Source organism: Chinchilla lanigera, unplaced genomic scaffold (genome assembly GCF_000276665.1).
Source record: "Chinchilla lanigera isolate Chin_1 unplaced genomic scaffold, ChiLan1.0 scaffold00008, whole genome shotgun sequence".
Lineage (NCBI taxonomy): Eukaryota > Metazoa > Chordata > Mammalia > Rodentia > Chinchillidae > Chinchilla > Chinchilla lanigera.
In genome coordinates, this window is record NW_004955409.1 from 16932367 (window position 1) to 16958705 (window position 26339).

General features: G+C 38.8%; 1 protein-coding gene across 1 annotated transcript in view; it reads right to left on the reverse strand.

Moving 5' to 3' along the window:
* Fam179b (family with sequence similarity 179, member B) overlaps positions 1–26339 on the reverse strand; it is an 82302-nt gene that overhangs the window by 46803 nt on the left and 9160 nt on the right. Inside the window, exons 2-7 of the mRNA XM_005376871.2 lie at positions 17435–17591; positions 13783–13917; positions 10946–11242; positions 9455–9717; positions 5908–6140; positions 3312–3412 (exon numbers count right to left, since the gene is read on the reverse strand). Of these exons, the coding sequence (XP_005376928.1) occupies positions 3312–3412; positions 5908–6140; positions 9455–9717; positions 10946–11242; positions 13783–13917; positions 17435–17591 (1186 nt within the window). The remainder of the gene's footprint in view (positions 1–3311; positions 3413–5907; positions 6141–9454; positions 9718–10945; positions 11243–13782; positions 13918–17434; positions 17592–26339) is intronic.

The window sequence follows — 26339 nt, forward strand, 5'->3', positions numbered from 1 at the left end:
AAAAAAAAAAAGAATTTACAGATATCACTTGTTTATGGGAAACAACATAAATCCAAAGTTTAAAAATACAGCCATGCACGGTGGTGCACACCTGAAATCCTAGCATTTCAGAGGCCGAGGGAGAGGATCACTGCGAGTTCAAGGCCAGCCTGTGTTATATAGTGAGTTCAGGGCCACCCTGAACTACATAGCAGGACCCTGTCTCAAAAAAAAAAAACCCCAAACATCCTAAACCATCAGTAATTGTTACAGTTTGTGTCTAGATGTCCCTCCAAAGCCTCATGTGGTCACTGGTGGGGCTTCTTCAGAGGTGGCTGGATCTACAGTGTGTGATGCTGGGACTGATTCATGGTGCAATGCTAGGCTCAAGGGCACTAGGATTAAGGGTGTGAGTGCTACTCACCCTAAAAAGCCTAGAGAAGAGAAGGCATAGAAAGAGCTGGGCGGCCCTTGCTTACTTGCTCTTGCTGTCTTCTGCTTGCCATGAACTGATTGTCCTGTGCAATCGCCCTCTGCCATGCCACTCTGCCTTAGAGCCAGCTGATTACGTTTTTTTGTTTGTCTGTCTGCTTTATTTTGGTACCAGGAATCGAACTCAAGGCCTTCCCCCTTGTCAGGCAGGCGCTGTGCTGCTGAGCTATATCCCCAGCCCATGCCAGCCGATTATGGACTGAACCTCTACAAACTGTGAGCTACATAAACCTTTCCCCCTTTAAGTTTGGGAGTCAGGTCTTTTGTCTCAGCAACAAGAGGAAAGTAGGACAGTAACTTAATAGCCTGACAGACTATTTAAGATTATCTTATAGTGAATTCAGTAACAGTAGCGCTTCCAAAATTTAACCCTAAAAATATCCTTTACTTCTCTGAAGCACAGATTGAGGCCTCATATGCATTATATGCATCCAGAGACTTCCTAGGATTAGGAAAAATTTGATTTTTATTTGTTTGCTTTTTTGAGACAGGGTCTTGCTACGTAGCCTTGAACTTGCTTATGTAGCTCAGGCTGGCCTCAGACTCATGGTGAGCCTCCTGCCTCAGTCTCCTGAGTGCTGGGATTACAGGTGTGTGCCACCATACCTGATTGGATTAGGTAAACTTGGAAAATACTAACTATTAGGCACATTTGGAGAACACTGAATGCTTCACACAGAAGTGTGTACTCACAGGGTTAACTACTCTTTTAAAATTTAAATGATTCCCAAGGTCATACAATTAGTCTCATAGAAGAACTCAAATCTGGGTTTTAAATCTATTCTCTTCCAATTCTAAAGAGATTCTTCTGAAAGAGTTCTGTTTCTACATACTAGATACAATATAATTTTTCTCATCTTCTAAAAACATATTTTAAATTATGAATGGATTATTATCCATTCATAATTATAATTATAAATTATAATGGGTAAATGATGACTGTAAAGCACATATACACTGACTTCATGTGCCTCCTAGAATAGCTCTTTGTTGAACAATAGCTTTGTGCAAACCAGTAAACAAAGGACAAGTGGTTAAATCCAGCACCTCTGATTAGGACAGGAATTACTAATGATCAGTCTTGTTGTGGTTAGGGAAGGCGTCCCAGAGGAAGCAAATGAGCTACTTTCATCGCTGAATAGGGAATGATAAGATTCCAGATTTCACCCAGTAGGAACAGTAGGTATAAATGCAAAACGAGGAGGATGGTACAGAAGATGGTCTAACTTCCTGGAGCACAAGATACAGCGAGGGAAGTGAAAAATGAGGCTGGACAGGTAGGTGGGGACCAGATCACTGAAGGATGCCCCGAATAACTTCATACAAGGGGTGATCAAAACACAGGGTGAAGGTTTAGATTAAAATAATTTATTACAGTAAAAGATGTATTGCCATTATTTTTCTTCAAAACACTTCCCCTCGCTTTAAACATACTTATCCTATCTTTTCTGGCATTTTCTGAACAAGTTCTGGAAGTGGTCTTTCGTGAGGGTCTTTACAAAGTACAACTGAAACGACAGCAAATGCTGCTGCAGTGCCATGCAATGGAAAGGCAGGCTCATAAAAACGATACGCTGCGTCCGCACCCACCTTACCCACTGGACCTTGCACCGTGCGACTTCAGGCTCTTCCCCGAAGTCAGAAAATGACTATAAACGGTAAACATTTGAACTGATTCAGGACATCAAAGTAGACATGAAATCACAACTAAAAACATGAAAAAGAATTTTCAGAACTGCTTCAGAAAGTGAGGGAAAAATGATGGGGCGAGTATGTCTGAGTGAGGAGTATGTTGTGGGGAGGAACAGCAGTGTGTCTTGCGCTGTAATAAAATTATTAAACAGTCACCATATGTTCTGTTCACCACACTTAATAGTTTCCCATCACGGGGAATGGATCGACGTGAGTGAGACTGAAGGTGGGATAGGTAAGAAATGAGGATGAATGTGAACTAAAGCCATGGCAGAGAGATTAAAAAGGGGGTGAATTAAGACATATTTAGATCAAGAAATTAAAATTTTAGCAAACAAACATATACAGCTTTTTGGGAGGGGAATTATGATGTAAAGTAGCCTTAAAGTTGTTAGCACTTATCATGTAAAAATAAATACAGCCCAATTCATAAAGCAATAGTTTTACTATTCATGAAGTAAATTATGCAGTCATTCCAAACTCATTTTGTATATTCTGTTACTCTAGCTAGGTAATTAAAGCAAAGGAATTTCCATTAAGAAAAAATTTCCAAGTGCAAAGAAAGAAGATATGTAGAAGACACACAAACAAGAATCACATGCAGGTCCCACTCTAAACAGATCATAGTCCAAATATTTTTCTAACTGATGACTGATCGCTAAATCTGTTTTCTGAGAAGCAATTATATAAAATTAAACTCCCAAGTTAGTCACAAAATTTTAATGCAAGACACACATGAACATACCTAGTTCACAGTTTTAATGCAAGACACACATGAACATACCTAGTTCATGTATATCTACATGAGCTACATGTTTCTCAAACTATGTTGTACATTAGAATCAACTAAGGAACTCTCAAAGTCCTGACAGCCAGGTCTCAATCCATAACAACTAAATCAAAATATCTGGTAGGGAAAGGTATAGCTATACCATGAATTTAAAAGAAATAAATGATGGATTCAGGTAAAGAAATTTTCTTCCAAAAATAATTCAATATTCATTCTTCTCAAAATGGCCTTTCACAAAGTTAAAAATGATTAGTGTTACTTCAAAACTTCTAAATTTGAAAATGCACTTACTATCATCTTGACATCATTGAAAATCATATTTCTTACAAATCATATCTATAAAATAGGCATAGAATACCTGAATTGGTGCTTGCTTCAGCAATATGAGAGTTTTTATTCTTTGCAGAAGAAAATCTTGTTGAACAAGGTTTTGATCCACATGTTGGAAATATGTCTGACCTACAATGAAACAAAGTAATTCCAATAAACATTTTTAGAGCCGTCCAAAACTTTTACCATATATATTCTATTCTCTTTATTAACTCAGTAAGCTTTCAGATTATAAGGCAGCAAATATATATGAAGATGAAACCAAATATAAAAACAACTTTAGCTATTATTATTATTTGTCTTTTTGAGACAGGGCCTCCCTATGCAGTTGAAGCTGGCTTTGAGCTCACCTTGTAGCCCAGGCTGGCCTTGAACTCTCAACGATCCTCCTGCCTCAGCCTCCAGAGTGTTGGGATTACAGGCATGCGCCATCACACTCAGCACTAACATTATTTTTAATGATATTTTTCACTCACTTTTTGACCTTTGAATCTTTTAATACATGGCTAATTTTTAATTTTCCAGAAGGAGATTGTTATAGGAAATGTGCTATGTAGTCTCTGGGTAAGTCCAAAAAAGCTGAATCAAGAGTCCACTCTAAGCCCAAATCAAATGATCTCCTATCTATGTAATACACTATCTACCATCATATATAGGACAAAAATAGAGACCTGACTACAAATAAGAAATCAGCAGCAAGTGAGCTTGCAAATGCTACTCTCTTCTTAGACTATTCTACACTTCATTTTTTTTGACATTTGAAAGGGATATAGGCTTTGTTTAACAAAGAAAACTGTCTTTGTTACAGATTACTAAACCTGAATGCAGGGAAATGGCTCAAGTTAGTAAATACTGTAGGGTCAATAAATTGCTAATGGATATTATGAAGAAGAGCTTTTACAAGGAGGTACAACTCTCAATAGTTGGGTAGGGATACCTGCTATTGAGCCTAGTGAAAAATTAGTGTTAAATACTTTGAAAGAGTAATTTCTCTATGATAGAGAAATTCATATTGTGTATTTGACTTGGATGAAAAAAAAAACATTTCAGTCTAGAAGGGTGGTTTTGGCAATTTTTCTTCTTTAACCCATCTAATGACAATAGAAGCCTTGCTCTGTTACTAGTGGTTTTCTCTGACTATGACTTCTAAGGCAGGATGCAAGCTGGCTAAGAGTAACTGTACTAAAGCCATTAAGTGTAAATGTGGGAATCTTAACTCCATTATGGGTAACTCACACCATAGGTAAGGAGGTGCTGAACTCCCTTCTTATAGAGTTCAGTGGTTAAAGAAAGTAACTATGTGATACAATATAGGGAGTACTGAATTCTTCCTCAATGGGTTTCAAATTATTTTACATGATGTTGCAACTGTATGAGACTTACTGTAAACAGCTTTTTGCCAGTCCATGAAACCGTTCTAAATTCATTCTGCAATTATACTTCCATTATTTTATCTAGGTACTGTATTATAACAAAGGAATTTCCAGTAAGAAGAAAAAATCCCCAAGTGCAAAGCAAGTCATTATTTAAGTTAACGATGCAGAGGGGAAAGTCCTGAGACGAGACAAACTTCTAGGAACAGGACACACCATAAAAATTCAGTATAATTTATGAATCGATGAAATTTCTATTAAAGTTATTAAAATACTACCTCTTTTTTTATTATGAAATCTCTACCTACATTTATCAGAGGCTCTAGTTCACTAACGTGAAAATAATTTAAATTTAATTTTAAATATTTACTTCAGTAGCCACACATAAACAGTGCTCAGATAAAATCCAAGGAAAATAAAACTAGCAGGACTGATAGCATCAAATGTCACCAAGAACATGAGGCAACCATAATGATCACATTGCTAATAGAAGTATAAAATCACACAACCATTTTGAAAACTCTACCACTTACTAATTAAACATACATCTACATTTATGTAGCAATTCTGCTCCTGTGTTTGTGTCCAAAATAAAAAGAGATTTCCTTAAATCCTACAATAAAGTCAGAGAGATACCCGGAAATCAGGGTAGAAACACTGTTTAAGACTAAAGTTCTAAAGGTAATATGGAAGGGTGGGTTTAATTGCTACACTGAAAATAGTACTTCTGTCGATGTGGGATAGCCAGATCTATAACTCTAACACTACTGCTATAGGTAGGGAGAGTCTATGAAAGCCAAGGGATGGATAATACAAATCACAAGCTGTAAGAAATAGCGGACAGCAGCTGGGTAGAACTTATTTATAAATTAGAAATTGGTGCTGAGTTTAAAACACAAGTAATAGGATAAGTCAACTAACAAAAGACAAAATGATCTGTAGAAGAGCTGAAGGACAAAGAAAATTAGGATACATCTTAGGAGGAACCACAACTGGGGCTTTGGGAATAGGGTTTATATTAATTTAGGTGTTCTATGTTGCAGCTGGGGCTGTGTTCTCTGTACCCTCCCTCCAAGTCAAAACTAAGCAAGGTACTATGTGTAAACCTTCCCATTGTCTTTTACATGTATTTTAGCATTCTGGAAACCAAACAATAAATGATTTTATGTTTTTTTCCAAATATAGTACTAGAGGGTCTAGCTCAGACATTACAGAAGAGTATTATTTCACATGCCAAAAAAAATACAATACATTATTCTCTTTCCCTGGGGAGTTGTAGACAGAGAGGACGTCAGTGATTCTTGGCTGTAAACTCCACTTTCACTGAACGAGCTGATGTTTGGAGAGGAAGATCGAGACGGGGAGTCTGCGGTCAGATCAAGCTTCATGGCGGAGTCGGGGCTTTCAGTATCAGAAGTACTGCCGCTCAGCTTTGCTCTTTTCTTAGCTGCACTGTTACGAAGAGACCTAAGAGAGCTCTGCATCTAAGGAAAAATAAAAATAACTTCATGAGCTAACGTAAGTTCTTTGTATCAGTAAAAGTTATCTGTGGATTTAAACTCTATTAACTATAGCTATATAAACTCTATTAACTATAGCTAGCCATTCCTCAATCTGGTACCAAGAAGATGGATGCTAACATCTCTGTGTGTCCCCTGTACAAAAACACAGACCTTATCACTTGGGTATAAACAAGCAACCTACTAGGTTCTTAGATGCATGAGAAGAATTTCCGTCATTACCTGTCAGGAAAATTTTGGCACCAGGCACAGTGATTCAATATATTAGTTCAATTCCTTAAAAAATGAACTACTGAATCAGATGGCAGGAATCAGAGTTAAAGTTAGAGATACAGAGCTAATTTCAGCTCCTTGGTGTGCTAAGGTTGCTACTTACAAATTCTAGAAGGCAAAGAAAACGTAAGCAGTTTTCTAAAGTTTGACATTTAGATCAAATACGCAAGCATTTAAGAGTCCAGAGAATAACAGATTATTGCATATAACTTTTGTTTTTGGTATCGGGAATCGAACTTAGGACTTTGCACTTTGCCAGACAGCTGCATGTGCCATTGAGCTATATCCCTGGCCTCTGCACATAACTTTTATTTATTTATTTATTTATATTTATTTTGCCTATAACTTTTGAAGCCAACCATTTTCAGAAATGCAGAAAATTATTCCAGACCGATTTATTAAGTCTGGAAATAGAATCCTGAAAATATTTAAGAAATACAGAATCATACATAACTGTTTTGTTTCCATTTCAATTGATAAGGTTAAGCATTTAGTGAAAGTATCTGCCTTTAATGAAACCCCCTCAATTCCAAAACTTTCACATTTCTAAAAAGACAGGTGCAACAAACTTTTGAATGACGTTTTGGCAGTGAAGGGCACTGAAAACCAGAGTGAGCACGGAGTTAAGTGAACTGAACTTGAATTCTAGCCTCTCCTAGGCAATAACATCTGACTCTCTCCTGTAAAAACAAACACACACACAAAACAAAACATAATAGACAGTGTGTTGCTTAACTCAGGGTGTTACTGTAATGAAAATGAAAGTGTTTGGGACATTACTAACTGTAATATCAAAATGCATATAAAAGTAATATAGTACTACTGAACTGAAAAAGTGGATTAATAATATACTTTCCTTGTAACACAAGAACACAATTCTAATCCATACAATCTACATTAACGTTCTCTCTCTCTCTCTTTTTTTTTTTGAGACAAGATCTCACTATATAGTTAGGGTGGCCTTGAACTCACTACATAGCCCAGGCTGGCCTCAAAGTCACTTTGGTTGATCCTCCTGCCTCAACCTCCCACATGTTGGGATTTCGGGCATGTGCCACCGCCTGGTTTCACAGTAACTTTCTTACATTCACATCAAAACAGTAAGAATTGCCATGTTAGCAACTAAAAGGTAGGATGAGCAATTTTAATCAATTACACTGGTAGATTCAATAACAGGTCTAAGTCCTTATCCCTATTAAAAGCTTGGAAGATCGCATATCTATTAACAATAGTATATTTTACTTCTGTGTTTACTAATAATTATATAAGAGAAACTCACCTTTCAATACTAAAAGAAAAAAGGCTACAGAAAAACAATGCAAAAATGTGTAGGATCAGGTGAAATGTATGAGTTTTGTAGGAAAACGCCTTTTCTGTATGTTTCTTTCCTTCAAATAAACTCCCTTCCTAGTACCACTGAAATATAATGAGTTAGAAAAGACAAAAATCAAGGAAAGATTTCACAAACAACATTCAGAAGTTGGAATGACTAATTGTTCAAAACCAACTTTGGTACTTTCTAAGTTTTATGCATGCTTAACATTAAAGATAATTTTAAATGAATATTCATTAAAATTAACTCTAAGCAAATTATCAGTATGCGATGCTTCCATCTTAAAAACAGGCTAACGTAAGAACATTTAAAAAACCATGATTATTTCTGTTTTTATATGATATAAAAGCTTTTGTTTGTTTTTTGAGATGGGGGTCTCTGCCATATAGGCCAGGCTGCCCTCAAACTCACCACCCTCCCGTCTCAGCCTCTGGACTGCTACGGTTACTGGTGTATGCCATTATACCCACATTTAACCTTCATTCTTATAAACAGCCCTATAATGAATAGCCATGTGCATGTGTTCTTGTATTTTGCCACCATGTTTGGCATGTAAAGCCATTTTCTGACATGTGAAATAGTACCCTGAATTAAAAACAAACAAACAGGAACCACATTCTATCTCTGACATAATTAGTATGTACAAAGTTATGATACTGGTTAACATTTTTTTTTGAGACAGGTCTCGCTTGTAGTTCAGGCTGGCCTTAAACTCACTATGTAGCCCAAGCTGGCCTCAGAGGCGATCCCTGTCTCAGCCTCCCGAGTGCTGGGTTTATGGGTGTGCACCACCACGCCTGGCTTGACAACACATTTGATAGCATAAACAGCACAATGTAGAATTCACAGATGAATATACAATATGACCTCAATTTCATAAAGATAAAAACATCTGTAGATATGCACGAAGTTTGGGCTTAAGAATGTTAACTGCAACACTGTTTGCAACAGCAAAGCACAAATCAATTGTATGAATGTACATTTAATACATAAAATATCAATATAAAAACTACAAAATACATAAAACATAAATTAATATTAACAGGAGTTAATTTATGAAGACAAATATTAAATTAAGAAGGTAACTGTAATTTTCTTTTTTTTTTTTCCCCGGTACTGGGAATCAAACTCATGACCTTGCGCTTGCCAGGCAGGCACTGTGCCACTGAGCTAAATCCCCAGCCCCGTGTAATATTTATTTTAAAAATAGGAAAAAATATGACACATTGTTTGCTGGCAGTGGTTAGTACACTGATGTGCTGCTATGTTATTATTCATACTTTTAAAAGAAAAATTACTAGAAGGAAACGAGCGTATTACAGTAAATTGCTCTGGGTAGTGGGATCTTGTGTGCTGAATTTCTCTCCTAATAATTCATGGCACTACCACATTTTACAATAAATGCGAAATAGTTTTATAAATAAGAAAACATGTTATAAGATAAAAAGGACTTGATTTTTCCCTAAATAGCAACTGTAATATAGACATTTTCAAATATTCTTAAATACTTAAAGATGATGCTCTGAGTACGGTGGTGTGCACTTGTAATCCCAGCACTCAGAAGGCTGAGGCAGGAGGATCACTGTTAGCTCAAGGCCAGCCTGCACTACACAGTCAGATCCTATCTCAAAACAAAACAAAACAAAACAATTAAAAAGATGATGCTTCTCACCTCTTCTTGATCCAAGTCTTTATCCTTGAAATTTAATTCTGAAAGATCAATTGTAAAACTATCTTTTTCACTCTTCCAAATATCATCAGGCTCTTTCTTTCTGTTGCCCACGGTGCTTACATCAGCTCTATCAGGCAAAAGGTTTATCCCCCTTGGAATTGGGGGGACAGGCTTGGTCCCATTGAGGCCACGTCCAGAAGATGGTGACCTCACTAAGGCAGGTGTAAGCTGAACTGGAGTAGGTTTTTCTTGAGAATTTTCTCCTGAATGAAAAAACATCATTACTGCACTTTTGCTTTTTTTTCAGAGAAGAGGGACATACAGTCATAAGTCTGCCAGGAATAGTTTTTTTTTTTTTTTAAAGCACATTATGTTTTAGTGATTAGTATTTAAAATGAGATGAACTAACAGTATCAGTGTTCCTTAATGAATATAACAAAAATGAGTCACCTACAATCTTTCGTATTATATCCCAAATAGAATTATGTGTCATCATACACACCATTATGCCAAGTATCTGCTAGGATAAAATCCAAAATAAGCTAGAAGCACTACTTTTCTGTCCTAATTCACTCATGTGAGCAGCATCTGGATGACGAGTATACGGAAGCCGTGATGCTGAGCATTGGGGAGAATAAAGTGAAGTAAGTCTCAGCACTTTTTTCCCCTGCAGTGCTGGATCAAACCCAGGACTCAGACATGCAAGGCAAGCACTCTACCAGTGAGTGACACCTTTAGACCAAAGTCTTAGCTTTTAATACAATATCTGATCTTGTAGGGAAGACAAAGAAATTAAAAGAAGGGAATGGAGGTTCAATATTAATATAGAGAAAGTGATACAACTGACAGAATATGGAATAAATTGACTTTAATACGATTATATATTTGAACAAACGGTGCTATGGGGTATTAATGATGGAAAATCTTACCTTAGTGGTATGATTAAAAAAGGCATGTAGGACACAGGGGATGCTCTAATAGACTTTTTGAGACTGGATTTGTCTTTAATGAACTCAGTATATACTAATAATAATTGATTGGGGAATATTAGTAAGAATGAGATTTTAGTTTATAACAATAGAAAACCATTCAAAATTACAGCGTGAAATAAACATTCAATTAGGTTTAATAAATGAATACTAGACATTACAATAAATAAATAAATAAATGACATCTTATATATTGGTAATGCTAAAATTAGTCAGTTCTAAAGCAACATACTACTGCTCACATACATTATAAAGGATTATCATTTGTCTGGTTCTGAAAAGGGATTCCGAAGTGGCAATATACAAATATTAATGATTATTTCAATGGAATTTTATATTCTACACATTTACTCCATCATATACACTGTTTTCCAAAATATTTGCTAATTCAGAGAAACAAAATGTAATCTATGAGTTTTTAAAAATATTAACTAACCTATATATTAATTCCAAAGTATTACTTGAAACAAATACTTATTACTGAATTTATCATCATTTTTACCTGTAGGTTCAGACGATTTTTGGTTGACAAGCTTCCGCTGTGGGCTTGGCTTTGATAGTCCTTCAAAGCTCTTAAGAGGCCAGGAATTTGAGAAATTAACAGAATTATCTTGAGACTTCTTTGGAGATATAGTAAGAGGAGATGTATGCTTTGGACTAGTTCGAGGTGATGAGAGAGGATAGGACGGAAGGATGAAGGCTCCTGGACTTATATTTGGGCCAGAGTATGAAGAAGTACGTTCTGTTTGACTACCAAGTGTTTGCTGTGTCTTACTGCCAAAATTTAGGCTAGCATACACTGTCATAAAACAAGAGAAAATATGTTACTTATACATGCACATCTTCTCAGAGTTTAAAGTTTTATTTTTATTTCACATTCAGATATTCTTTTTTATTTGGTACTGGAAATCGAACTCAGGACCTTGCACTTTCCAGGCAGGTGCTTATGCCACTGAGCTACATCCCTGGCCCCACATTCAGATTTTCATTTCATCTGCTATCTGTGTCTCTGAACAATGTAAAGCAGTGATGGTGAAACTACGGCACATGGGCCACAGCAGGCTGTTTGCATCATTGACAGCTCTGTTATTGTGTTTTTAAGACAAAAGATTGTTTTTTTCTGAACTAAAACCTCAGTACTCCGGTTTAATTGCAGTACTGGCACTTTGCAAAAAATAAGTGGGTTTGGGCTTGCAGTTTGGGCACTCAGTCTCTACAAGGTTCACAACATGAGTACAGGGTAAAGATCTACCTTAACTTGTGTTTATATATTTTTGAATTTTCTAATGTAAAACTTCCTTATTCTATTACAATTTTCTACTAACATCTGTAGGTTAAAAATTTCTCTGTAATTCTGTTAAATTACGTATACATATTCTTGAATGGAGATATAATTTGTCCAATGTATATAATCTCTTCTCTTTCCCTCTCTCTTTATTCTCATGCACACACAATCAGAAGTTTGTCTTGTTAGTGAGTTGCTCTTTTTCTCATTATAAAGATTCTAGTGCTAAGTCTTTTTTGCTTTTTTTTTGGTCTTTTTGAGACAGGGTCTCACTATTCAGTTCAGGCTGGCCTTGAGCTCACTTTGCAGCCCAGCTACTCTGAAGATCTGATTAAATATTAAGAATAGAGGTAATCTTCAGAACAATTCAAGGTCAGCCTAAACAGAAACAATAAGCAGCTGGGCATGGTGGTGCATGCCTATAATCCCAGCACTCGTGAGGCTGAAGCAGGAGGAACACCCTGAGTTAAAGGCCACTCTCAACTACATGGTGAGTTCAAGGCCAGCCTGGACTACACAGCAAGACCCTGTCTCAGAAAATAAAAGTAAAAGAAAAAGAAAAGAGAAAGAAACATAATAAGCTACACAGCAAATCCTCTCTGTTTCTACTAGTCATGATTTAGGAAATACCCGTATCATTAAGAACGATGGACTAATTTATTATGAAGTAGGTAACATCACAAAAATAATTTTTAAGGAGTTATGTAGCCATCTGGGGTGGGTAAAGAATACCTTAAATTTAAGTGCTAAATTAACTAATTCTTTACTGATTTCAAATGATCATTATTTTTCCATCAACAAATATAAGAATATATCTCGCTCACTCAAAAACAAAAACTGTACTAAAGAACATACTAGAAAAATTAAAATACTTCTAGAAGTATTTAATTTAATCCTACTATCACATATGAATTATTAAGCTATTCTTCAGCACAAAAATTTAAAATAGATTTTTTGTTGTTTTTCTCTTTGGAGACAGGTGTCATTATGGGGCAGAGGCTGGTCTCAAACTCCGGGGCCCATGCGAGCTGGAGTTCCAGGCACTTTGCCCGGCACAAGACTGAAGACACTGTCAATCTGAAAGTGCGAATGACTGCCAGGCCCACCTTCCTTTTCTCCTGTATGTCTGATCTAACATAAAAGCCTGTCAGGGGCTAAGAACTCCTGAGACGAGACATGAGATATTCAACAGTCTTCACATTTCAAGCTGTTATAGAAATGTGTGTCATCTTACAGTTTGTCTTTCTTTCCTTCTCTACTTCTCCTTCTCTCCCCCACCCCCCCATCCCCAGCCCCATCCCCATCGCTCTACAGTACCAATGATTGAACTCAGGGCTTTTACACTGAGCTACATCCCCAGCCCTTTTCAACTTTATTTACTTTGAGACAGGGTCTTGCTAAATAGCTAGGTTACCTAGGCTGGGTTTAAACTTGAGACCTGCCTCAGCCTCCCAGAGTGCTGGGATTACAGGTGTTCACCATCATGCCTGGCTCACTCAGTACTATGTAATGGATGTTATTTTCAATTATTTGGTATTAAAGTGCTCATCTTCACCTAAGTTTCTAAACTTTTACTATGATCAGTCTTATGTGTATGAGTATTATTGTTATTATTATTTTTTTTGAGATAGGGTCTCGCTATGAAGCTCAGGCTGGCCTTCAGCTCACTTTGTAGCCCAGGCTGGTCTCGAACTCGCAAAGGTCCTGCTGCCTGAGCCTTCCGAGTGCTGGGATTACAGGCGTGCGCCACCACGCCTGGCTATCAATACTATAAAATCTAACATTTTAGAGTAAAAATTATGGAAAAGTTATTAAATTTATTATTAAAATATAATGAACGTCCTTCTCTTTTTTGTGGTTAAGTACAATTACACAAAACAAAATACAAACTAGTGTCAGAAATCCCGCACGAGGGCTGGGGTGCAGCTCAGTGGCAGAGTACCTGGCGCCAACTGCAGGGACCTGGGTTAATTCTTCGAACTTCCAAAAAAAAAAAAAAAAACCCACATAATATTTCTAAGTCATTTGTTTCCAAGTAAATTTAGAATTTATACCTTTATCTTGATGACTGTGAGCTGTGCCCAGGAGCTCTAAGTTAGAATCTACACTGCCGGCTTTACCACGTATATGTGACAATCCAAGCTGGCCACATTTCCCGGGAAGATTTGTCTTATGAGTCCCAGTTGTACCTTTTGGGAAAAAAAGGAAGGGGAAACCCACAAAAGTAAAAGTGAATTTTATTTCATATATTCGTCTTATTTCACAAGGACTGGTGCAATGTGGATGGGAATAAATACAGAAGTAGAAGTATAGCTGGCCAGGCAGGCAAAAACAGGATAAATGGCTTCTACTATTAGGAAATTTCATTAGAGGTTAAAGAACAGAAAATCAGCTGGTAAAGAACAGGGGAAGGAAAGGTATACCAAAGAGTACACACAAAGGCAGTTTCTCTCTTTCTTCTCCCTTTTCTCACTGTGGAATGTTTCTCTCTAACCCGGGTCTCCCTCTTCTCGGTATCTGCTGTGTATATATGACACAAAATGTTCTACTGCAGAACTCTTCCACTTTCTTAAAATACCACACGGCACTCAGGTGCTCTAGCTTCCAGGCCTAATTCTCAGTTTCTAAGCACGTTTCCTGGGTCCCTTTCCCTCTCCTGTGGCTGGGTAAAGTTATTCCCAGATAGATGACAAAGTGTTCTTTTTTTTTTAAAAAAAAAAAAAGGCGATAACGACTTGTCTGGCAGTTTATTCATCTATAAAATGAATACAGCTGGTCCTTTGTAGTTCTAAATTCTGTAATTTTTTGGGGGGGAGGGGTCTGTTTCAGGCAGGGTCTCACTATGCAGTTCAGGCTGGCCTTGAGCTTACTTTGTAGCCCAGGCTGGTCTTGAACTCACAGCGATCCTCCTGCCTCAGCCTCCTCACTGCTGGGATCACAGGTGTGTGCCACCACACCTGGCTCAATTCTATGATTTTTTTTTTTAATTGTCTCCCTGTGACTTCAAGACTTTTATCTTAAATGTACTGGATACCTTCTGCGTTACTTCTTTCACCCCTGAGTTTGGTTATATGCTCTTCCGGCCTGCAACAGTTCCTTTCGTTTCATTGCTAGTTATAAAATCTTTCCTCCATCATCTTTTTTTTTTAAGTGGGTGGGGCACCAGGACTTGAACCCAGAGCTTGAGCATTCCAGGGAGTGCTCTGTCACTAACCTACACTCCCAACCCTTTTTACCTTTTAGTTTGATACAGTGTCAACTGAGACAATTGCGTAGGTTGATCTGGAACTTCTGATCCTCTTGCCTCAGCCTCCCAGGGGAGCTGGGCTTACAGGCTTGTGCCACTGTGCTTGGCCTTTCTTCTCTTCAGAGTCCAGTTCAAGCCATTTCCTTTCCTGTGGTTTTCTCTATTTTCCTTCATCTTCTATATAAAACCATATCTTCCTGATTATGTTTTGCTATTTCACTTACAAACAATCTTATTACCCTAGTTTCTTCTTTGTTAATAAAAAAGTTCTTCATTACTCCTTAAGGCTTTGAGTATAAACTCACATTTTTTAACCTAGTGCACAAGGGCTTCCCTGACCCCAATGCATCTTCCGCTATCTGAAATGAACCTTGCTGTGGTGCAGCTCCCAGAGCATCTCAAGCCCATTCCTGATGTAAGCCTTTCCTCTCGGACTTCCTCTCTAGTTATTTAGATCATATGGATCACGAAGAATGTGGCTCAAGTACAACCTCCTCCTTAGTGCCCTTTTACCTGAGATGGCACGTGGCAATGGCCATGTCATCTGGACTTCCAGGATATGCACTTTCTGGACCGGACAATTAACATCCTTCCAGCTGCTCTGGCATAACTTTCCTAGCGCGCTCCACACTCCTCCTTAACACACTCCATATCCAATCTACCAGCAAGTTACGTCAGCACCACCTCTGCCGTACAGTTAGAATCCTAGCACTTCTGCATTCACTGCTGTGTGGCTCCACCCTCCATCAGCTCTAGCCAGGATTAAAACAAGGACCTCTCAGTTTTATTTTTGTCCATGTCCTCCTCTCACCTATTTTAAACATAAGATCCAAAAGTAGCCCGGAAGCGCTCACGTAGGCAGCACATTATACAAATTTAGCCTGGAAAAGAAGCCAAGTAATGTCACTTCTGTCCTTAAAATGCTTCTCATTCAAAGTAAAAGCTGAAGTTCATTCAATAGCTCAGTGGGACTTATAATTAAAGACTTTCCCTTTTTTATTGAAACAGGGTCTCCCTGTATAGCCCAGGCTGGCCTCAAACTCACAGCGATCCTCCTGCCTCAAGCTCCCAAGTGCTGGGATTACACATGTGCACCACCATGGCCCGCATAAAGACCCCTATTATCTCTTTTAATTTTCTACTTCTTTTCTCCTTATTTCAGACATACTAGCCTCTTTAACCACTCTAAAATGTGTCCAACACGCTTCTAACTCAGTGACCCTGCACAGACTGTTCCTCTTCCTGAAACTATTTGCTTTTCTTTCCTGATCTCTAATGGTTTGCTCCACACTGCCCTTCTAAATATGACTGCCTTTCACTGCATTATGTAACAGCTCCCTGCCCATATTCCTCTCCTTTGCTGTTTCTACCCATAGGCTCTTTTGTTATCTAATTTACTATGTCTTGCGTTTATTTAATGCCTACTTCCCTCCACAATCAGAATGCAAGTTGTATTAGACGGAAACTCGTCCCTCTCTTGTTCACACACGAAATGTTCAATAAACACAAGTGGTTTATTAAATCAAACACAAGTGGTTTATGAAATCAATATTGCTCTGCATTGCTACTTAATGAGCTTCAGTGAGAAACTCCTCCAGGGTTTCCTGTGACAATTATGTGAAAACATCCATTTTTATCAAATCTTCAATAAACAGTCACTGAATCTGAACTTCCTATTATCTTATAAACTGTATGAGTCCTTGAATGGACTATGATGTTTAAAGAGGTTTTTAACATACTTCAACATTTCCATTACTATTGGGGACCTGGCCAAGATCCCCATCTATCTGTACGAGGGGCATGGTGAAAGATGAAGAAAAAACAGAGGCAACTATAGTAATTTATAAAAGGGGGAGCCTGGGAGATAGCTCAGCAGCACAGTGCCTGCCTGGCAAGCACAAGACTTGAGTTCAATTCTTTTTTTTTTGTCTTCTTGAGACAGGGTCTTGCTCTGCAGTTCAGACTGGCCCTGAGCTCACTTTGTAGCCCAGGCTGGTCTCGAACTTGCAATGATCCTTCTGCTTCAGCCTCCTGAATGCTGGGATTACAAGAGTGCACCACCATGCCCAGTGAGTCCAATTCTCAATACCAATAAAATAAAATTAAATAAAATGGAATAAAGGGGGGTCTGGGAGGTCAGTGCCTTAGGATGGGCAAAGACAAAGGCCCTCACTGGTCTGCCCACTTTTATTTTTTCCAGTGAGAAGCGCAGGTGGGGTGGGGGGCAGGGGGCTTTTCCTGGCATATGATGAGGTAGAAAGAAGAACAAGTTTAGCACCACAAAAGAAACCAGTTAAGATCCATCTGCACACCTGGGCACTTGCCTTCCCTGTGTTGTCCAGAGCAGACCTCATCCTGCCCCAAGAGCACCGCGGCCTCAAGGGCCAGTAGGGCCCCCCAGCCTTACCCTCAGTTTATAATCCGTGGCCCCCAACACATTGCTTTCAACACGTCCTTACCCGTAGCACATACAGGAAGAGAATCTGGGTGAAAGTCCCGACTATTCTGAAATAAGTTTCTGGATACTCTTTTTCTGCTAAAACACAAATCATCGCTGACTGGCATTCCTTGGGAAGACTTTAATTTTGGAGATGGGATGAGATCGTATGCTGAAAACTATAAAAAAAGAATAAGAAGTTAGCAAATCTGTGTTAAGTCTACCTGGTAATATATGGGACAAAATAATTTAGACCTAATTATGACATTCAGATTAGAAGTGAAAATATTATCAAATATACAATGACTCAGTCATATACAGTATGGTATACTAGTAGTGTTTTTCATTTCAAGATAGAAAAGTTAATTTTTTTCTCTTTACTATTTTACCTCAGCCCTTTTCTGTAGTTTACTGTGATATAATATACATCTCACAACTGAGGAGAATACAAATGACAAATTGAATGACGAACAGAACGTCTAGTTGACCCCGTAACCTGCACACTATACCATCTTCGAGCAGCAGTCAATAAATGGCAATTGCAAGTCACCAAGCAAACAAGGGCCCCACTTTAGTTTTCTCACTGAGGCAAATGCGCTATCCACATCCTCCAAACAAAATGTAAAAACAAATGACATGCTAACCTATTTTACAGTTTTCTTAGCAGATTTTCTTATATAGGTCTCTTAGTTAAAACCAACTACATAAAGTCTGGAGGTGCAGCTCAGTGATAGAGAATGTCAAAGATTAGAGGGCTGAGTGTGTTTGTACTCGTGTCTGCATCTTCTAATCTGTTTCACTGATCCTCAGGTCTGTTTTTTCTGCCAGTACCATGCGGATTTTATCACAGAAGCTTTGTTGTATAATTTCAAATCTGAAATTGTGATGCTGCCAGCCTTGTCTTTGTTTCCCAGGATTGCCTTTGCTATTCTAGGTCTCTTCTGGTTCCAAATGAACTTTAGGACTGTTTTCTCTATTTCTGTGAGGTGTGCTGTTGGAATTTTGATGGGGACTGCATTAAATCTGTGTAACAGTTTTAGGAGTAATGCCCATTTTCACTGTTGATTCTTCCTACCCAACAGCAAGGGGTATCTTTCCACTTTCTGATATCCTCTTTGATCTCCTTTTTCAGAGTACTGTAACTGTCAATATATAGATCTTTTACTTCCTTTGTTATATTGATTTCCAAGTATTTAATTTTGTGGATGCTATCATGAAGGGTGTTGTTTTCCTAATTTCTCTCTCACTGAGTTTGTTGTTTGTGTGCAGGAACAATATTGATTTCTGAGTGCTGACTTTACATCCAGCTATGCTACTGAATTTGGTTACTAAATCTGAAAGTCTTTTGTGCAGTTTTTGTAGTCTTCTATGCAAAGTAGTATCGAGTCAGGTTCGAATAATGATAATTTCACTCCTTCCTTCCATATCCTTATTCCTTTTATCTCTCTCTTGTCTAACTGCTCTGGTTAATGTTTCCAGAACTATACTGAACAGGAGTGATGACACTGGACAGCCTTGTGTTCTTCCTGATTTTAGATTGAAAGCTTTCTGGTTTTATTCATTTAGTATGATGTTGGCTCTCAGTCTGTCACAGATGGCTTTTATCAGATTGAAGTAAAGTCCATCTAGTCTGTGAAATAGCTAAATCTTGAAAACAGCTCAAATGCCCATCAATGAATAAATGCATAAAGAAGATGTGCTTTTTTTATACAGTGGAGTACTACTCTGCCATAAAGAAGGATAAGCTCGAGATATTTCTAGCTAAATGGATGCACCTTGAAATAATTTGCACACACATGTTAATACTGCAGTTTCTGTGGTGTGAGAAACTGAAAGTGTACATAAGAACCAAAACACTGAATAGATATTGTGAAGTAGGAAGAAAATGTTCCGATGGGAAGTGGAACTAGGGAGGGGGATGGGGGAAAGGAAGGAACAGAAAATAAAAAGAGAAAAGGAAAAAATGGAGACAAAGCTTTTGTAAATAAGGAGGGGAAGAGAAGTTTAATAGAGGGTAGAGGGAGGGGGAAAATAAAAGAATCAAGTTATATCATGTACAGGTGTAAATTCCCTATAATGAATGTGATTATTATGTATATCTAAAACATACCAATAAACTTAATTAATTAAAAAGAAAATAAATTCACAACATTCAGTAGTTAAGTTTTCCAAACTGCAAGTAGGTTTATTCTTTGTTTCCTTCCTAGAGCATGTTTGCAATATAGAATTGGTCACGAATATAACATATCTTGGTCATTTTCCATCGCTTCACCCTTGTGCCTTCCAAGTTTAGCCTTTTAAAAATACTAAAAGAAAATTTACTGTATAGACACAACCACATTTCTCAATCTGTTAGTTATTTTTGGCTGTATAATGAATAATCTCAAAATATACTAGGTTAAAACAACTAACATATTATTATCTTTCTGTGTGTTAGGCATCTGGAAGCAGCTTAGGCGGGAGATTCTAGCTAAGTGGCTGATGCCTCTGAGGCTGCAATTGAGATACCGGCGGCTGTCAACTGACGGCTTCAGCGAGACTGGAGGGTCAGTGACGCCCACTGCTGCGGCTGAGGCCTCTGTTCCTCGCCTCTCCAGGGGGTTGCTCAGGGCATGACAGTTGGTTCCTTTGAGCAAACACTCTGAGGAGGAGCCGCCGGCACGGGAACCACAATACCTAGTTTCTGAAGTCTCCACAAGTACAGTAAGTCACAGAATCAATGCAGCCACAAACAGTGCAAAATTAGGAATTCTGGTCTCAGGGGAAGAATCTTACAGAATTTGTAAACGTATGTTCAAAACCACTAGATTCAATAATGACCATCAGTAAGGAACTTACCATGGCACTTACGTGTTTTTGTTTCTCTCTCTCTCTCTCTCTCTCTCTCTATATATATATATATCTTAAACTGGGGATTGAGCTAAGGGAGTGCTGAAGTACATCCCTAGTCCTTTTTTGTTTTTATTTATTTATTTTTTATTTTGAGACAAATTGCCTACATTGGCCTAGAACTTTTTTTTGTTTTGTTTTGTTTTGTTTTGTTTTTCTCCGGTACCGGGAACCGAACTCACGACCTTGCGCTTGCCAGGCAGGCGCTTTTAGCCGCTGAGCTAAATCCCCAGCCCGGCCTAGAACTTTTGATTCTGCTGCTTCAGCCTCCTGGCTGGCTGGGATTGCAGGTGTGCACCACCATACCGTTTCTTTTTTTTGTTTTTAAACTTAATGTTCCTAACAGACTGGCACCTGCTTTTATCTTAAATTCTGTGCTTTGTTATAACTAGACATAACTGTATAGAAAAAGTTCATAAAATCCTACTTTAGATGGTTCTGTGGCAATACTAGACTTGTTCAACAACAGTATTTCTCTGTCAGATTTTACACCATGTACAAGTAATATATACATGATATAACTGGGCACATCTCAAATTTATCTTAAGAAAAAATTCATTAATAACTAATTAAATTTCCTCCACTGGTTTTACAGTTACATACCTTAACCTCACTTCTTTTCAAAATACTGCATAAAACTGTAAAATTATTCTCCAACTAAGTTCACAATAGACAGTAACTTTATAAAAAGGGATTAATTCTTATGATGCTACAAATCTTACAATGCTAACTATACCTTGTAATTTTCAGGTTCTGAGTTAACGTTAAGATTTTAGATTAACATAAAATTTAAAACTCTTTCGATCTTAAATAATTCCATTTAAGATAAAAATGCAAATCATGATCACCAAATGTTTTTATAATTTATCCTTGTCTCATACCTGCCCATTATAAAATAATGATTAAACAGATATGTTAAAGGACATGTCTTTGGATGATGTCAATGTATATGCCTCCTTTTAGCACTTACATAATTATAAAGAAGAATATGAAACGTGTACCATGGTGAAAAGTAAAAGATAATTTTTGGTTACACGCCTTGGTTTACTCCATGTTGTTCACTGACAAGCTTCACTGTGAAAGGTTTCCTTACTCACATTTCCACCATATTTTTAAAAGGAAATTAAAGGCTACATATTGAAAATAATCCAATATCCGAAGAAAACTTCAAGTTTTAGAATTAAGTTCATACTGAACATATTAGTGTAGTTTAAAAATTTTATTTTTGTTATATTAGGTATTCTAAATATTTCCCACATTCTTCAAGGACCCGATGTTCTATTTCCCACTCTCAGCCTGCTGCTAATTCAACAGAATCTGGAAGCCTAAAAGGAGATCCTTGCTTGCATAATTGGTTTACAGATCAGCAGCAGCAGCAAGCCCTTGGAGCTTGTTACACATGCAGTCTCAGGCACCATTCTAGAAAACCTGAATCTGTATTTTGAATAAGATCCTGAGGTAATGCATTGGCACACTGAAGTTTGTGAAACACTAAAGTAGAAGTCATATCTTTATTCTTTTGACTTTAAAGCACACACAAACACACTTTCTCGCAACCTCCAAAGTTCTGTTTTTAAGTCATCTTTTCTTCCTGCAGTTTCAGAAGAAAAGACCTGTTCCAAAGGTACCCTCTTAACACTGTTCTTGACCACTCAGTGTTTATTCAGAGACATTATTTTCTTTCTTTTCTCTAGTACGATTATAGGATCAGAAACATCATCTTTTTTTCTTTTTTTTTTTGATATAGGGACTCACTACGTAGTTGGGGCTGGCCTTGAACACACTAGGTAGCCTCGGCTGGCCTCATACTTGGAGTGATCCTCCTGCCTCAGCCTCCTGAGTGCTGGGACTACACGCATGTGTCATCAACCTGGCTTGACTCTTCTGTATCTTTTATTTTTTTTTTTTTCCGGTACCAGGAATCGAACTCACGACCTCGCTCTTGCCAGGCAGGCGCTGTGCCGCTGAGCTAAATCCCCAGCCCCTCTGTATCTTTCATATTTAACTCCTGCCTAAGTTTTTATCAAAGAATAGGTCAAATTCACCTTGTTCTGCAGCCCTTTTGCCCGTTTCCCAAGGTCTTATTATGAAAGCATCTGCATAGACAGAGGCCAGTTATAACTTCTTATTTGATAGTGTAGCATGCGGAGCTGTTTCAGGAGTGCTTCAAAGCTCAGGGCACCTGAGGACATCCAAGGACATGACCCCACTGGCTAGCACAGGCGCACAACAGGGAGACACTTATGGAATCACGCCTTAGCACAGGCAAATATGCATGTACTACATGGATAAGTCAGTACAAGAATGGAAACTTGGGGCTGGGGATTTACCTCAGCGGCAAAGGCGCCTGCCTGGCAAGCGCAAGGTCGTGAGTTCGGTTCCCAGTACCGGAGAAAAACCAAAATAAATAAATAAATAAATAAATAAAGAAAGAATGGAAACTTGATAATGGCTAACATATCTGAGCCAAAAATGCAGACCCTCATTGCTTGCTGTTGTTATGTCTGGCTCGTGTGCTTTCTCTGGGGACCTCACCTGCAAATTCACCCCTTTGGTCCCTCAACCCCGACCAGCATCATAGTTGGCAGGATAAACGGGATCGGCAGGAAGGGGTGAGTGCTCCCTCCTTGGTGTCTGCGGAGACAGAGCCTGACAGAGAGACAGAGAGAGACAAGGAGACAGAGAGACAGAGAGAGCGCCTCTGGCAAGCTGCTGCCAAAATGCTGCCCGCAGCCTCACCCTGATTACCTGTAGCCCCTTTTTGGTGGCTTGGAAAGCCCCGGAGGATTAAAAGCAGTCTGCCTGACACAGAACTGGAATTAAAAGGCTTTAAAAGGGCTAGACGTGCAAACCCTTCAGGCTAAGTGCAGCCCCTAAACTCAGGTGTTACCATGAGGCTATTTGCATAGCCTGACTTTGTGCCATGACCTGCTGGCCCTGGACTTGGCCACCTGGACCAGCCACACTCTGTGTCACTGCTCCATTATGTGGATGATACTATGTTAACCTCCGATTGCCCTGCAGATTTCAAAGGCACTGCACACAGTCTGGAGGGGGGCTGTCAAAGAAGACCCTTGCCTTTATTGGTACCTGGCTTGTCTGTCAAATTCCCTTTGCCATTACAGATGACCTGGAAGAGAGTGACATGCGGCTAGACAGATGCAGTGAAGGTTGCTTTTGAGGACTCGGGGACAGCTGCACAGGTTCAAGCCCTCTGAGTTACTGACCCTACACTACCATTTACCCGAACAGTAAGTGTAGCTGATGCTGGGTTTGGCTGCGGCCTATGACAAAAACAGGGGAAAGGGATGCACCCTGTTGGGCCTTGGTCACAGCGGTGAAAGGGAGCCGAGAGCCAGTACCCGCTGACTGAGGAACAGCCGGCAGCAGTGCACAGTGCTTTGCACGCCTGTGGAAGTATCACGGGGCAACAGACACAGTGTAAGTGCAGACAAAATACCCAACAGAGGGCTGGGTAGGGACACGGATGACCCGTCCCAGGGGTGGGGGGCACGGGCCTCCACTCTCACGTGTTGGGGGATGTACCTCTAACAGCAGCCTCTTTTGCAGCCAGCCTGTTGGCAGCCGAAATGGCAATGGTTTTGAGATCAGTGATGTACACGGCCCAGGAAACCGTTTGGAAGGATGGACTACAGGACAAGGCCTCTAGTCCCTGTGCAGAAGGGAAAGAGGGACCTTGGGCTGAGAGCTGGTGTACTGATAGGTCTAGCTACGGCATGGGCCCACAGCGGACAGCGCTTGCTGTCCAGCCCAGTATGGAAGTATTCCGGTTTGGAATGGAAACAGGTCAAGCCAATGGGCAGAGCTGCTGGCGGTGTGGTTGCTTGTGGTACATCAAGAAGGCCCCCTGCATGTATGTACAGATGGCTGGGCCGTCTTTAGGGGGCTGACACTCTGGCCACCGGCTTGGACGGCTCAAGATTGACAGATACAGCTCTGTCCCTTGTGGGGTGCTGACCTATGGCCAGACTTATGGAAGTGTGGCCAACCCACTGATCATGTAGTTAGTGCATCACGTTTCAGACATAAGCCCCTCCTCTTGCCAAGAAAGGACTTAGCACAGGCCCTGACAAGGCACTACAATGGCTGACTGCTGTTCCTTGATCTTCTTATGGTCACTACTGCTTCCCTAAATAATGTGATACTAACTCTGGTAAAAGTTGTTGAGCTGGGCATGGTGTGACATGCCTGTAACACAAGCACTCGTGAGGCTGAGGCAAGAAAACTGCTATTCTTATACATGCCTTGCTATGGATCACTTTAAAAAAAAAACATGGCTCAAACTCATCTCATTAAAAAGGGAGAGGGACAGGAAATAGAAATTATGAAATTTACATCCATTAACAAAATGCACACCTCCCTTCAAAGACCAGAATTCATTTCTGTTAACATACATTAGACAAAGCTATTCCCTATATCAGAAAATACAATGTGCTTCAACTAATATTTATTTCTGCAACATGTTTTGGCTTAGGGGAGTCATTGCATTTATGAGTTCTAATGTAATTTAGCAAGTGGATGCTTTCAGTTGATTAGTGTGGAAGTGCTTTTAATAATCGCCCTGTCCCAGAATCACACTTAGGCAAGATGGATGAAGTAATCAGCAATTCCTGTTTAAATGTTAAGGAAATTGGAACTATAACTCACAAAGTTTTTAAAGATACAGAAGTCCTTGAGTTACTAATGGGGAAAAAATTCTCTCAGTAAACAAATTAACTTGGCTACATGGAAACCTTAGGATAAACAGATAATAAATTACACAAGAACTTGGGCTATGAGGTCACACATTAAAATTGAATCTTTGCTCCACTGTTTTTGATCAAGGAAACATAAATGCACTTAAAACTTTTTGTACTTCAGTTTTCCTGTTAAAAATCCTTCCCTTAAAACCCAATTACAGGACTACAGAATACTTCCCTTCCGGTCCACCTTAACAGCACATCACCTAAGGCCTATTTACCACAATTTCTTTTTATCTAGTACATCATATCCACCTTACCACAAAAAATTTCAACGCATACTAAACGGTAAGAAAACAGTTTGGGGGCCAGGGATAGAGCTCAGCGGTACAGCGTCTGCTGGCAAGTGCAAGGTCCTGAGTTCAATTCCTGGTACCAAAAAAAGAAGAAAAAGAAAACAGCTTGAAAAGAATGAAAAGAAAAACCAACAGAATGTGTATCAAGTATAGCAAGAAGATTTAAAGTATCAGACCCAGAATTAATTTTAAAAAACTGTAATATGCTAAGGGCTTAATGAAAAAAGCAGACAGCATGTAAGAACAGACAAATGAATGTAATCTGAGAGGCAGAAATTCTAAGAGTACCAAGAAGAAACCACAGGTCAAAAACACTGTAATGGAGAAAGCCTTGCATGAACTAGCTAGATGTGGTTAAGGAAAGACTCTGAGCTTGATGATATGGCAACAGAAACTTCCAAACATGAAAAGCAAAAGGAATAAAACAGAACAGAATGTGCAAGAATTGTGGGAACACAACAAAAGATGTAACATATATGTAATGGTAAGTTCAGAACAACAAGCAGGAAAAAGAATAAAAATATTTGAGGCAATAATGATTGAGAATTTCTCTAAATTAATGTCACAAGTCAAACCATGGATCCAGAAATCTCAGAAAATCTCGATTAGAATAAATGCCAAAAAACTACAGGTAGGCATATCTTTTTTTGGGGGAAGGATAGTGGGGATTAAACTAGGGCCTTTTGCATTGAGGTAAAACCCCAGCCCTTTTTATTTTTTATTTTTGAGACTTAATAATCCACTTCCCTCATTTTCCCAGTGTCCCTGACATCTGGCCAGGCCTATCATTTTCAAACTTTAGAAACTGAAAAATAAAGAAAAATCCCAGGGTCAGGGGGAAACTCTCCTATAGACAATGAAACATAACCATCTCTGACTTCTCAGAAACCATGAAAATGAGACATATGGAATGAACTATTCTGTCTTTAGAGGAAAAAGACAATCCTACCAATCTAGAAATCTTCTGTACCCTGAAAAATTA